General features: G+C 35.4%; 1 protein-coding gene across 1 annotated transcript; it reads right to left on the bottom strand.

Moving 5' to 3' along the window:
* Positions 1 to 7668: 7668 nt before the first annotated feature.
* LOC135692721 (dolichol-phosphate mannosyltransferase subunit 3) lies at positions 7669 to 11284 on the bottom strand. The gene is made up of 5 exons (XM_065211000.2): positions 11106 to 11284; positions 10183 to 10212; positions 9614 to 9691; positions 8327 to 8382; positions 7669 to 7897 (listed from the first exon to the last, which is right to left on the bottom strand). Exons 1-4 carry the CDS (start codon positions 11223 to 11225, stop codon positions 8329 to 8331), a joined length of 282 nt encoding a protein of 93 aa, XP_065067072.1. The 5' UTR covers positions 11226 to 11284; the 3' UTR covers positions 7669 to 7897; positions 8327 to 8328.
* Positions 11285 to 13249: the final 1965 nt, after the last annotated feature.

The raw sequence follows: 13249 nt of genomic DNA, 5'->3' as shown, positions 1-13249 counted from the left end.
CAACGATGCCTTTATTGCAAATAGCAGCATTGCTGAAACAATATTGTTACATTAAACAACACGCACTTTCCTTGATTTTACAGGCATTTATCAATCGCATCAGTGCCGAGAAGTATCAAGAATTGGTAAGGCTTGCATTTCTGAGAAAGGTCACCAAATACACTCAGCAACAGGATGTCATAGACAAACTCATCGAGGTCCTTACATCACCAAGACGGAATTCAGTGTGTCTGGCTTTAACGCACCATTCAAGTGAATTTGCGTCCTCTGAAAATGACTTGGTGGAAAAAGACTCGGGGATAGTTGACGAAAAAGGCGAGCTAAGTTTGCAGAAGGAAAGCAACACACCCATTGTAACATGCGAGGCTTTCCAACTCCAGATTGGATCGTTGAAAGAAGAACTAGCATCTGCAGCCCTCAAGTACGACGAGATCTCAAGGAAATTGGACGCAGTACTGGCTCAGTTAGCTGCATCTGAAAACCAAGCAAAGGAACTAGCAGACCAACTTAAGAAAGAGAGAGAAAAATCGAGTACCATTGCAAATAATTTGCAAGTAAAAGAGGATGCTATCGAGCGCATCAGAGAAGAATATGAACAGAAGATATCTGAGCTGGTTATGGATCGCCAAGAAGAGAAGAAACAAGATGAAATGGGTAGATTGGCAATGGAAGAAGAGAAAGATTCTGCCAAAGTAGAACTTGAAAAGGCCAATTACAAGATAGAAGATTTGGAGGTAAATAGCATTGCAGCTGAACTTGCACGCACCGCCATCATAGAGTCACTTCAAGAAGAAAGCGAAGGGTGCCAAAAAGCCAGACATTTGCAAATTGCAACTTTAGAAGAAAAATGGGCCAATGCTGAAATTACTTATAACGAAGAAAGAAAACGAAACGAAATGCTTGAAATTGAATTGGCGGCAAAGACAGATGACATAAGGATCCTCAAGAAGAAGAACTTGCAGGAGAAAAAAGACAAAACCCATCTCTGGAAAGCGTTTGTTGGCCTTGTCGAAGATAGAGCTGACGCAGAAGAGCAAATTTGCAAAGAACGACGGGAAACGGCAAAAAAGAATGCCTCGTTTGCGAATAGGATACATAGACTGGAGGCTGATTATGAAAAGTTGGATAGAGTGAACAAAATTTTGGCAAATGAGGTTGTAGAAAAAGGTGAAAGGTGCCGAGTAAAAGAAGAAGAAAATCAAAGACTGCACAAATATCTTAACGGTCTTGAAGAAAGGATTGACTCAAAGGAACTTCTCGTTCAGCATCTTCTAAGGAAACAACACAGAGGAGTTTGGAAAAGGCTGTTCTGCTGCTCATGATTGAACAACTAATTAAAAAGAAGAAACTAACTTACTAGAAGAAACTTTAAATAATTCCATTATGAAGATATGACATAAGAACTTTTTGTTTTTCAGACTTTTTATGTTGCAAGAAGTTAGATTTATTTGGTATCGATTTTCAACTTGTGTTTTTACAGATTAAAGACTTTCATTTCAAAGACTGATTTTTTTCTTTTATGGTATCATCTTACATTCATATTGAACAGAACATTGAATCACATCAGCGATCTTGCTGGTGAAATGCATAAAACTTAATAACTAGCTCTAGATCTTTGTACTCTCTAAGTTAATTGAGAGGCCGGTCTTCTCACATCAAGAATCGATCAAATGTTGATGAAAAATCGAAAAGAAGTCACAAATAGGGAAACTTGTAGTGGGTGTTGCTCTTATAAACATCTCACATGCAGTGGTAACAGAAACTGGGTGTCAGATACAACACCCGGAAGGAGGAGACGCTTGATAAAAGCCGTCTTCCAGATTCAATGAACCCTACTATGATAATTTAATTTATGAACAATAGGCAGAAAGAACGCAATACGACGAGGGGCAAGCCAATGTAAATTAAATCTAACTAAAAAAAGTAAAGGCAAACTTAAACTTCACCCCGGCATATTTGGCTTCGTCAGAGTGGTATTGTATGACATTCCCCCATTTACTGTTACCTCATATTGTCCTTTGAGTTCAAATTGTTTTAAGATACCTTTTTTGTAAAGTTCAGGAGATACCTTTTTTGGCAAATTTTATATTAGTTTGAAGATACAGCTTGATGTGATTTGGTTTTTCAGTGTCATGCAATGTTAAAAATTGGTAAATAGTTGAATCAAATGGCAAGCCACTCTTAGCTTTGGTCATAGCCTTTGCTTTCAAGTTACTTGACCATGTTATTAATGTTGTGAGTGCTGGTACGTCCCGACGTGAAAGAATAATCGATAGATCTGAACTGCATTTATAAAAAATAGTTGCCCAAAGATTTAGCATAGAAATAAGAATTCTGCTTTTGCAAGCTGAGTATCTCTAGGTGGCAATTGGTAGAAATAGAAATTAGATTTTGATCTGAAAGTGAAAAGATGGTCTTTGTCGGTTGAAGTGTAACATTTGCTTGTGTTATGGATAAGGGGAACCATCTTGAATCAGATTATAGGTAAATGCTGAATAAAGATGTGAGAGCCATACTTAGGTAAAGGGGAAAGTATAATCAGCCTTTTTTCACCTATGGTTTATGTAAAAGAGGTGAATATCAACCATGTGCAATTAAATATCTAAATAAAATTTTTTCCAAAACACTTTTTTGAATGCTTGAATAGAAGGGAATGACAGGTGAGTCAGCAATGCCGAATGAGCACTCTCGTATTCCAATCTGTTGATAGAAAGGGATGCTGCGATTTAGGAGAAGGGAATTAGGCCGCGAAATTTGAAATTGTGATTGCTGACATGAATAAAGGTGGGTATTTGCAGTGAAGTTATATTTGGCCAACATAAGGGTCATGGTTAGTTTACCCACTTTTCAGTTTAAGATGAGCTTATTTGCCTTCCGATAGCCACTTAGAGGATAAACATTACGTACCAAAGCATTCGGTGCCAAAATTTTCGGTGGGTTAATATTCGTTCACAAAAGGTTTTGCCACATTATTTAAGTTTTGGTGTAAATGTTGGTGTAAGTTTTGGTGTAAGTTTTGGTGTAAGTTTTGGTGTAAGTTTTGGTGTAAGTTTTGGTGTAAGTTTCGGTGTAAATTTCGATCCAATAAATGAAACTGAAGTGTATGAAAGAATTCCTAAACTCTTATCAAAGGACGTCCTTTTTATTTCATTTTTTAACCCATGGACGAAAATTAATAGGCAGCTTTTACAGTTGGCCACATTTTCGATCGCCAATCGCAACGACTGTATAAGAGAACCTGATCGATTATGAATTAAAAATTGAGGCTTTCAAACTGAAACAGCTGGAACATTAGAAAGAAACAATTCAGATAAATTATGAAGTGCCAGTAGAAGCAACAGTTCAGCCCAAATTTACTCAAATTTCTTGAAGAGGGCGAAAGAGAAGAAAGTTGAGATGAGCTGGAAATATTATTAGCTGATGTCAAAGGACAACCAAGAACTGAAAATTGATATGTGCTGGGTCTAAAGTAATACTATATCAATATAAAAGAAAAATTGTTTTTGTTATTTTCAAAGTCTGTCTGTGAAAAACGAGATTCTCTAATGTTTGAAAATGTCGGTTTCTAAAGATTTGGTAGGATTAATTTTTGGTTGCCCTGCTTCACCGAAAATAATCCTACAGAAATTTTTTGTAGTTGATGTGAATCACATTTGCCAACTTTGACCAAACAGCATCAAAGCGAAACAATAAATGTTTTCAATCTGCGCCTTTACATCAGATATAGTTGAAATTAGGTAACATTTTATCCCTATTTCAATTACGATATGAGACATAGACAAATGGTGATGTTAAGTAACAAATAGAAATGCAAGGAGGAGAATGCTTTACAATATTCTAATAAGTAACAGCGTTGACCAAGTTGAGAAATATGATTATCAATTATAAGCAAACATATTATGGAAATAGGCATTGCATCTTAATGCTAAGTGCAAAATATTTTTTGGATCTGTACATTATTTTCCTTTTAGAGAAAAAACCCTTCTAAAATAGAGTCGGTTTAATATCTGTTGTCTTCTTCATTTAAAATTCTAAACTAACTACGCTATAAAAAAAACTCAATTTTATATCAATTTCTAATTAATTCACTTATCAAATTGTTTCTGATACTTCTCTCCGGTTTTTGAGTGACATAGTTTAGAATTTGAAATTCTTAGACATTCTCTCAATCTCTTTGGATAAAAAAATGGTGAAATCCAACTAACAATCGATATTAAAGCAAAGAGACTTCCCAATATTCTTAATTATTTTCTAACTTTGCTCTCTAAGGTTTACCTCATAGACCTAAGTCAACATAAACCAGAAACTTTCAAATACTAAAATAATTAAAAAAACGACTAAAATAGATTTCACAGAAAAATATTATTTTCGATCTTTTTCTTTGGAACCATTGTCACGTCACATACATATTTTAGAAATTTGACGTCACAATCAACTCAATATACTATGAATTCGCCAAATTGTCTGCTTTTATCAGATTGCTTATTTGATCATTATCGAAAAGTTGTCTTCACTTGTGATAGTTTTTGTTACGAAAATGAGTTCATCAAGGACGCAAAGAACACGTAAACGCAACCGGGACACCGTATCCTTGTTGCAAGGAGAAATACATTCAGCAAAGAAGGAGCTTTCGTCGCTTACGGAGCAGAACGATCGGTTGTTGGGCGAAAATGAACAACTCCGCAAGTTGAATCTAGATCTTGCTGGTCAGTTGAAGTTTGAAAAGAAGCAGCAATGTTCACCTGATTGTGCATTTCAGGTAAGTGTTTTAATAGATTCAGTGAAACTTAACCGTTCTTTTTAACTCCAAGTTCTTATTTATCCGCTACCAAATAGTAAAGAGAATTTCCCCAAGTCATGTTTCAACTAGTTCATTTAGACCTACGACAAGGAGAACGTCAAGGCTTTCAAAAACTATTCTAGACTTTCAAAGCACTTCAGAATGTCTACCTATTTATCACTTTAAAAGAATTAACAACGATGCCTTTATTGCAAATAGCAGCATTGCTGAAACAATATTGTCAAATTTAACAACACGTACTTTCCTTAATTTTACAGGCATTTATCAATCGCATCAGTGCCGAGAAGTATCAAGACTTGGTAAGGCTTGCATTTCTGAGAAAGGTCACCAAATACACTGAGCAACAGGATGTCAAAAACAAACTCATCGAGGTCCTTACGTCACCAAGACGGAATTCAGTGTGTCTGGTTTTAACGCACCATCCAAGTGAATTTGCGTCCTCTGAAAATGTCTTGGTGGAGAAAGACTCGGGAATGGTTGACGAAAAAGGCGAGCTAAGTTTGCAGAAGGAAAGCAACACACCCACTGCAACATGCGAGGCTTTCCAACTCAAGATTGGATCGTTGAAAGAAGAACTAGCATCTGCAGCTCTCAGGTACGACGAGATCTCAAGGAAATTGGACGCAGTACTGGCTCACTTAGCTGCATCTGAAAACCAAGCAAAGGAACTAGCAGACCAACTTAAGAAAGAGAGAGAAAAATCGAGTACCATTGCAAATAATCTGCAAGTAAAAGAGGATGCTATTGAGCGCATCAGAGAAGAATATGAACAGAAGATATCTGAGCTGGTTATGGAACGCCAAGAAGAGAAGAAACAAGATGAAATAGGTAGATTGGCAATGGAAGAAGAGAAAGATTCTGCCAAAGCAGAACTTGAAAAGGCCAATATCAAGATACAAGATTTGGAGGTGAATAGCATTGCAGTTCAACTTGCACACACCGCCATCTTAGAGTCACTTCAGGAAGAAAGCGAGCAGTGGCAAAAAGCCAGCCATTTGCAAATTGCAACTTTGGAAGAAAAGTGGGCCAAGGCTGAAATCACTTATAAAGAAGAAAGAAAACGAAACGAAATGCTTGAAATTGAATTGGCAGCAAAGACAGGTGAGATAAGGATCCTCAAGAAGAAGAACTTGCAGGAGAAAAAAGACAAAACCCATCTCTGGAAAGCGTTTGTTGGCCTTGCTGAAGATAGAGCTGACGCAGAAGAGCAAATTTGCAAAGAACGACGGGAAACGGCAAAAAAGAATGCCTCGTTTGCGAATAGGATACACAGACTGGAGGCTGATTATGGAAAGTTGGATAGAGTCAACAAAATTTTGGCGAATGAGGTTGTAGAAAAAGGTGAAAGGTGCCGAGTAAAAGAAGAAGAAAATCAAAGACTGCACAAATATCTTAACGGTCTTGAAGAAAGGATTGACTCAAAGGAACTTCTCGTTCAGCATCTTTTAAGAAAACAACGCAGAGGAGTTTTTAAAAGGCTATTTTGCTGCTCATGACTGAACAACTAATTAAAAAGAAACTTATTAATTACTTTAACTAACTTATAACTTCATTATCGATGTTCAACCATTGTTGTATACAGATTAAAGACTCTCATTTTAAAGACAGATTTTCTCTCTTTATGGTATCATCTTACGTTCATACTGGATAACTAGCTCGAGAACTTTGTACTCTCTAAGTTAATTGAGAGGCCGGTCTTCTTACATCAAGAATGGATCAAATGTTGATGAAAAATCGCAGAGAAAGGAACCAATAGGGAAACTTGTAGTGGGTGTTACTCTTGTAGTGGGTGTTACGCTGGGTACAAGTCGTCCTCCAGATTCTATGAACCCTACTATGATAATTTAATTTATAAACAATAGGCAGTAAGAAAACAAAACGACGAAGGGCAATCCAATGCAAGTTAAATCTAACTAAGAAAAAAGTACAAGTTAATTTTAACTTCACCCAAGCATAATGTGCTCCGTCAGAGTGGCATTATATGACATTCTCCCATTTTTCTATACAGCTTAATGTGTTTTGGTTTTCCAAAAAACAGCCAATGGTCGAATCAAATGGCCTATTAACTTTTGTCATTGGCTTTGCCTTCAATTTAGCTGACCATGTTGTTAATGTTGTGAGTACCGATACGTCCCGACGTGAAAGAATAATCAATAGATCTGAACTGCATTTATGAAAAATAGTTGCGCAAAGATTTTGCATAGAAATAAGAATTCTGCTTTTGAAAGCTGAGTATCTCTAGGTTGCAAATGGTAGAAACAGAAATTAGGTCTTGATCTGAAAGTCAAAAAATCTAATGTGAGAATTCGAAATCCTGTGACAGTACTGGGTGCATTTATCGGCTTAAGTATAACAGTTACAAAAAGGTGCCTGATTTGATAGATTAGAGAAACCATCTTGAGTCAGAAGATAGGCAAATAAAGATGCTAGGGACATAATCAACCTATTCGTTGAAGAAATTCTTGTTTTAAAGCTTGTTCAATGTTAATAAAGAAAGGAATGAAATGTGAGTCATCAACGGTGATTGAGCACTTTCCAATGCGCATGCGTCGATACTAAGGGATGTTACGATTTAGAAGTCTGGTATTAGGCCATAAATTTGAAAATGTGTTTTTGACATGACTAAAGTCGTGTGTGAAGTGTTTGGCCTACATGGATGTCATAGCTTACTCGTTTTTCTATTACAAGATAGCTTATTTGACTACCTGTCAAAATGGTATAGGCTTATTCGCCATTTCTGATAAAACTACATCAAAATCACACCATAAAATGTTTTTTATTCTATTCCTTTGCACCAGCAATACTTGGTATGATTTTGAGAAAAAATCTGCTTTTCAGAGAGAAGTACTCTTCTAAAATAAAGTGGGTTTAATAATTTCCTGTCTCATTTACTTCAAATTTTACACTAACTATGCTCTAATGTTATAAAAGACTCAATTGTTTTTCAATTTCTAATGAGTTTTTTATCAAATTGTTTCTGATACTTCTCTCTGATTCCTGAGTGATCAACCATAGTAAAACATCTCCTCAGATTCATCTGTCGTAAGATATGCCCTCATTTGATGTCACCGTTTGATGTATCAATAATTTATCTTTCTAAAATAGGAAAATGATATTTTGAATAGTTTAGTACAAAATCCAAGTAATAAGCTTCTTGAAACCACAAAGCGACATCAATTTGGACAAAAACAAAACAGCACTGCAGCTTAAAAAATGGTCATTTAAAAGGAAAGAATGTTGATTGTTATCCTGTTGCTTTGAGGGAAAAAATGTAATTTTATGCAAGTTATGAAAAATAATTTTTGAAATACACAAATCCGCAATAATATGTAAGAGCTACTTTGTACACGTTTTAGTCCATGTACTTTTGCTCTGATGAAGACCTGTATGCTGGGGTGAAATATTAGTCATTATAACTTATTTACCAGCGTTTGTTGTTGTTTATTCTTGGCATGTTGTGGTTTTCCTTATTTACTACACTTTAATCGATTTTTCCTTATTAACACACTTTAATATTAAACCCACCTTTAATCAAATTTGAATCCTTTGGCAGTCAAATCTTTTCTTGCCTCTTTGATTTGCTTAAAAAACAATACAAAAAAGTTATATAAAAGGCAAATACTTATGTATCATTATAATATTTATTGTGAATGAAAGACAAATTTTAGATGCACTTAGCAAGAATTTTAAAGAAATTTCAAGAATCTTTGCAGTAAATGATCTTTGAAGCTATTTTTATGTCACAGCCATCTTTCCTTGAGGTATACAAAAAAGACTTTTTATCTATAGTGCTTAACACTCTTTAAATTAATGATATACAAAAATTATTTGCTCCTTACATATATTGTCATTATTTGGATAGAGTACCACATGCAACTAGCATATTTTAGAAAAATGATACAAGCTTTAAAAACCAACTTTGCAAATGGCTTGAAGCAAACTGATAATAAAGCATCTTTTGAACCCATTGCCACCATCTTATGCAAAACATGGCATAAAAGAAGGGTTTTCCATATCATAAAGAATGCAGTAGCAGTGTGAAATGGGGTATGGAATGATAATTACCCTTGCACAACATTAAACTATGGTCTTGTAGAATCATGGCCTAGACTTTACCCAGTTCTTTCAAAAAGGAAATAAGAACAAGTTTGGTAAGAGTAAACCATACTTTTCTTTATTTACCAGAAGAAAATAGCACTGAAGGGTTTAGCACTTAATAATGAAAAAAGAAGACATTTCTGTAATACAAAAAGGGTTGGTCTATAGAGTAGCTGATAATTTATTACAATTCCAGCAGTTTCATTTGAAGAGAAAAATTTGCAAACCTTATCCTAACTTCTAATTCAACATGAACAAATGGTAGTATAGGCCTTTAGCACAATATATTGGTCTTTGAAACCCCTTCTTCATTAATTCTAATGACATGCTGCTTTCATGGTTGAGATGTATAACTAGCTTGTTCATATTCCCAGTCCAAAAGGTTTGCACTTTAGAGATAGGCATAACTCATTCTTTATTCCTAGCTGCTTTATTTAAACTTCAAAATGTCTCAAGAACCCACTTTAAATGCAAAGCATCTTATTAACTTAAAGGTAATGTGTACATAAAGATTGATTTGCATGATTGGAGATGAAATGCTGAGTCAGAAATGCTGTGTGAGTTGATTGGTTTAGACAACATGTCTTATATGTCAATTGGTTTTGGATGGGGTTACATTCCCTTGAAGCAAACTACCAGATTTATGAAAAGATTACTGGAGTCGTGTGTGTTTAGCTTGAAAAATTGATGGTGTCGAGATCATTAAAAACAAACCTGCTTGAGTTCTTCAGCTGCATCATTACAGTCATTGAAAGTAGCAACTCTGTAGGCTATGACTAAGACTGAATAAACCTGCAAATTAAGATTATAGAAAATAATTATTAGACCTTCACCTACCTGTCAAGCAATACTTAATTAATTCACCTAGCCCTTTATTTGTTCTATATTCTTGCATCAATCAAATCTTTATCTCCTTAGTTAATTATAAAACTATGTAGGGATCTCTAAGAAAAATATCATGGAGTAAAAAAGCTGTTTTCCACTTTACCCTAGAAGTTAAAAAAATCTGCCTTATTATGACACACTTCTTGATTAGTTTTATGTGAATAAGAATGAATGATTCCAGAATGGCCTTGCATTCACACTACTGTCAGGTCATGAAAGAATTGTGATATGCTTAAAAAATGGGATTTATACTTGATTTGCATGTCACAGAAATCAAAGGTCTGTCCTGATTTGCCCTATGAAGAGTTTCCTTTATCAGCCATTCTTAATGACTTTTGCAAAGAAAATCACAATATTGAAAAAAAAAAAGAAATTGAAAATGTTCATAAAAGACTCACCCCAAATAATCCAATCAGAATGATAGGTGACTGAAAAGAAATTAGTTTTGGTGTACTTAAATGAATTTTGAAAATTCAAATAGTTTATTTCAAAAAATCAAACTGAATTTAACTACAATCTAGTCATTTTCATAAACAAAATGAATTATATATATCAAAACAGAAATAAAATCATGCTTGAATGAAGCTCTAGAATTTTTTCAAATTAAATTATGGAATTTGTTATTCATCTGTTAATAAAGTTATATTGAAACTGTATGCCAGTTTGTTAAAGGTAGCTCTTTTTGTGAGATCTCCTGTGTGCAAAGCAAAATTCTTGGACTGGTGGTATCAAAAATTTCAATATAATGATTTGTGCCAAGCAGCTATTTTATGGCTTGGTTAAGATAAAAAGCTGCTTGAATAATAAAAATGGCTGGTTATATATTTACACTCATTCTTTTATAAAAAAAACAATGATTTAAGTTGGATACTCCAGCTTCAGTTATATTGCTTTAGAGATTACAATATTCATTGTTTCTTAAGAGTTTCTTAGATAGACCTCATTAATTTTTACATTGAGTTCCTATTTCTAATTTTAACGCTAAGAAATTTCCCAAAAGAAACTTGCTTTTGCCAATGTTTCTTTTATTTTCACATGCCCCTGTCATGAGATTTGCTTCCGTTCTAATGCTGTACTTAGGTTTGTGCATTTTCAGTTTCTGAGTCTCAACTTTTATGCCAATAAGCCAATCATGATGACAAGACTTCACAAACTTTATAAGTTCTGGACAGGTGTAGCAAAATTCAATTGATTTTAAACTTGTTTGCTTAGAATACTGAAGCTTCAAATAGCTCCTTTTGTGAGATTTCTTGTGTGCAAAGCAAAATTGGCCTAATGTTTACATGATAATTTTGACCGGATGTACTTGCAGCATACTTACAAGCTGAATAGCAAATTTTGTCGTTTCTGACACATCAAACGGTAGTGCATTCTTCAATGCCAAGAAATAGAGGATAGCATACAAAGTTAGTGCAAAGACCCACTCTTGAAGTTTTGTCATCTTTCCGTTTTTACCACCTATCGACAACTCAGAGGCCACGTTAACAAAATTTTTGTTTTGTTCCCTGTCTGTCTCATTACGAGGCAACGGTCGCCTCAGTTGGAAAATTTGAAACTTTTTGGAAAAAGAAGCGTACTAGGGAGGATTAAAAATCTTCGAGTCCAAAAGGGGGGGGGTTCTTCTGCATCAAAGGGCCATAGGCGTACGGGGCGGGGAGGCTGGGGGGCTTCAACATCTCCTAGATTCGGACGACTGATTTTTTCAGGCAAAATTTGGGCCGGGGCCTTTTCCAAAACAAAAAGTAGAGAAAAACTACTTTTTGAACATGTTTAAAAATCTCTGAGATGAAAAAATCAACTGGTCGTAGTCGTGAGCGCTTTCGAAAGTAATGGAATAAAATAAAGATCTGTTGGGCGAAAAAATACAAAAAAGCGACAAGAAAGAACAGCAACAGCCCAATTAGTGATTGTCGAAAAGATTGTTGAAGAAGTAAAAGAAAGCGGTTATAATGCTATCATGATTGATATAACATGTGACGTTTGTCAGCACGAACAAATGTCAGTTTGTGTCATTTTTGCACTGAATAGAGTACGAAAGGAAGTTTTTGCTAAATTTTACAAAACTCAGTCTTCAGCAATTGTACAAATTCGGCTTAAAAGCGTATGTAGAAACTCGTTGACAAATGCTTCGATAGTTTTAAATGAGCGGCAAAGCCAAGGGCTTGGCAAGGCGAATGGAGGACTGTTCTCCGCTGAGCATCAATGTTAACTGCCTTAGTTGAATCTTGCAGAAAGTGAGTCAATGAGAAAAGGACTTGGTGTAATTCAAGGTCCCTACAATTCTATTCAGGCCAACACCAAATAACATGAATCGTCATATTGGTAAGAGAGACAAAGCGCAACGCACTGGCCTTGCCAGAGGGCCAATTTCTTTGCAAGGATAAAGACCCCGAAACAACTGTAGAAAGCAAAGCTCTGTTCAATTGTTTCTACCATTTAATGGATAAAGCTTTGGAAGAGATCTATGCGCGATTTAAAGATTTTCACATTTTATGTGCTTTGGCGTAACGGAAGCGTCAGGAGCCCTAAGCAAAAAACTGCTAAGGGCTTCTATTCACGGACAGCAAACATATCAAACTAAATGGTGAAATAAACGCAATAGGAAATAAAAATGTCTCGTTAGCTATGGGGAACTGAGTTTTAGAGCTTCAGTTGAAAAACTTTCAAAGTTTTCAAAAGTTATTTGAACTTCAGCAAAGCTTTAAAGATATGCACCTTGGGTCCCCTTTGGTCGGGACGTAAAAGCACTTTGGGCTTCTATTGGTTGGGGGCCCTAGGTTATCAAACTAAGGCAATATTTCTAACCACTATGTCGATGTCCCTGGATACGGGGATTCAACGACAACCTTTTCTGAATGCTCTCAAAGTTTTTTCATAACATTCGGCTGAAATGTTTAAACAACAGGCCTGTAACGACACCTATGCCGATTGTAAATTTGAGTTCTTACCGTGTCTGATTGTTATATCACTCTATGAAAATCTTGGACAACTTCGGCAGAAATCCTTTTGTTTTCGTGAAAAATCCCTTTAAAATCCTATTGTTCTTAAACAATTCGTACGCAGGGCCTAGTCATGGCTAACGGGAACAGCTTCTCCTGGCGGAAATTTGAGGCATAGCACAGGTCTATCAATGTATATTACAAGAATATGTAGGGTCTTTTCAAAATTAAAGTGTTTTGTGTCACATCAACAGAGGTGCCACAAGAAAGATTCTTAACTGCTAATCTTTGCATGTTTTTGTATCGCCAAAATTATAGTTAGAGATGAAATCCAATTTTTGCAAGATCGACAATTTGAAATTTAAAAGAACCCTTTCCAGTCACATAAGCACAACTGCAAAACAATTAACGCCACTTTCTGGCATTTTCATTTCTTATCTGTGAAGCTTGGTCAACGAAGTCTTATTCGAGTGTCAATACTGTTGCAAGAACCCTTGATGATAAACCACATGGAAAAAGAATGAGG

Source organism: Rhopilema esculentum, chromosome 3 (assembly GCF_057945365.1).
Source record: "Rhopilema esculentum isolate cy_ngs chromosome 3, ASM5794536v1, whole genome shotgun sequence".
In the NCBI taxonomy this organism is placed as follows: Eukaryota; Metazoa; Cnidaria; class Scyphozoa; order Rhizostomeae; family Rhizostomatidae; genus Rhopilema; species Rhopilema esculentum.
The sequence above is the reverse complement of the archived record's forward strand: the minus strand, read 5'-3'. Positions and strand labels throughout refer to the sequence as shown.

What these genes read in the sequence shown, in the direction of transcription:
- LOC135692721 (XM_065211000.2), bottom strand. Translation starts at nt 11,225, where the DNA reads ATGACAAAACTTCAAGAGTGGGTCTTTGCACTAACTTTGTATGCTATC. An exon ending in CAAAATTTGCTATTCAGCTT is followed by an intron (nt 10,213 to 11,105) that starts GTAAGTATGCTG and finishes ATTTCTTTTCAG; the next exon opens with TCACCTATCATTCTGATTGG. An exon ending in CAGCTGAAGAACTCAAGCAG is followed by an intron (nt 8,383 to 9,613) that starts GTTTGTTTTTAA and finishes TTGTTTTTTAAG; the next exon opens with CAAATCAAAGAGGCAAGAAA.